We start from the raw sequence: 1,403 nt of genomic DNA on the forward strand, positions 1-1,403 counted from the left end.
TGTCACGCATATTCTCCCAAACTGACCTTTGTACATGTTATTTCCTTCCTCTATCGTATGAAGGAAAACGCTTGGTGACATCTTCCACCCCTCGTCTTCTTCCTGTTGAAGCAGACAATGTTTTGTTAATCTCTGGCGTATTGCATCTGTCGAGACTCGACGGTAAAAGACACATCATTGTGGTTTCCGTCTCTATGGTAACGCACGGAGACCCTGCCCTCCCCTCCGGCCCCTCGCCTGCCGTCCTGGGCAGTTTCCCTGCTGGCCAGTCTGACGGGGGGTGTGCTGTGTCCACCGACCAGGCCACGGGTGGTTCCAGAGACCTGGCTCCCCCTGCAGGCTCGTGGGATGCCCGTGGCACCAGTTTCCTGTCGTGTCCCCTGCAGTACTGTGCACCCTGCGTTAGATCTCGTCACCTCCCTCACCACGGTCCGTGACCCCGTGTGGATGCTGCTGCTGTCTGTGGGCTGCTCGGCCACTGGCCAGCTCTCTGCTTGAGCCAACACCTGGCTACTCCTTCTTCCCGCTAGCCTGTCCCCTACCTGGGCCAAGAAGCCACCCCGAGCCCCAGCTCAGAGCAGCCCACACAAGCCACCCTGGGCACGGGACGTGTCCCACCATGTGCTCACACACCTGGGGACAGGGCAGCACCTGCGCATGGACTCTCGTGTATCACCCCTCGTCGCCCACTCCCCACGCAGGAGGGAAGACGTGAAGCAACAGCTCACGGTGGTAAGAGCTATGGGGGGCGGCGAAGGTGCTGGAGAAGACCCCCACCTCACGGAGGGCCCGCCCGGGACCACAGCATTCACAGCACACAAGGACGCCACCTGCCCTGCCGACTCTGGGAGGGAGCTCGAACCCAGGAACACCAGGGGGCACGAAGCCTGCAGAGCAACCGCCCCACCTTCCAGGACCCCTGGGAAAGCAGAGCCCGCTGCGACAAAGCCCCCTCCCGCCCGGTCCCCGGGGCTGGCTACTGCCCATCTGGGCTCCAGGAGACCCAGTCATTCGAGAAAAACCTGCGAGAGAAGCGAGAGAGAGACCAGCATGAAATAAAGCATGTCCCTGGAGAAAAGAGATCATCCGTGGGCAGAAGGGAAATTTAAAATGAGCCCAGCATTCTCAGAGACGTTACTGTGCTCTCTCTCCAGGGATCACCAAGGACCCTGCATCTTTAGACTTTTTAGTCCACGTGTTACTGACCATCCCTGTCATTTCTGTTGTGGATACTCGATTGTCCCCGGGGGGGATGAGCACACGCCTTCATGGGGCGAGTGGCACTCCAGGGAGGGGAGTGGAGTGGAGGGTGTTTTTGGCAGAGGGGGTGTGTGCGTCTGGGCTGGGAAGGCCACGTTCCGTTTGGACAACCGGAAGTTCAGTGCAGCGGGCCTGGGCCAGAC

At 60.1% G+C, this 1,403-nt stretch overlaps 1 protein-coding gene across 1 annotated transcript in view; it reads right to left on the bottom strand.

Moving 5' to 3' along the window:
• Positions 1-1,403, bottom strand: part of IQCA1 (IQ motif containing with AAA domain 1) — a 54,125-nt gene that overhangs the window by 45,289 nt on the left and 7,433 nt on the right. Inside the window, exon 2 of the mRNA XM_023523189.1 lies at positions 27-102. Coding sequence (XP_023378957.1) covers positions 27-81 — 55 coding nt within the window. The 5' untranslated portion in view covers positions 82-102. The remainder of the gene's footprint in view (positions 1-26; positions 103-1,403) is intronic.

Source organism: Pteropus vampyrus, unplaced genomic scaffold (assembly GCF_000151845.1).
Source record: "Pteropus vampyrus isolate Shadow unplaced genomic scaffold, Pvam_2.0 Scaffold381, whole genome shotgun sequence".
Lineage (NCBI taxonomy): Eukaryota > Metazoa > Chordata > Mammalia > Chiroptera > Pteropodidae > Pteropus > Pteropus vampyrus.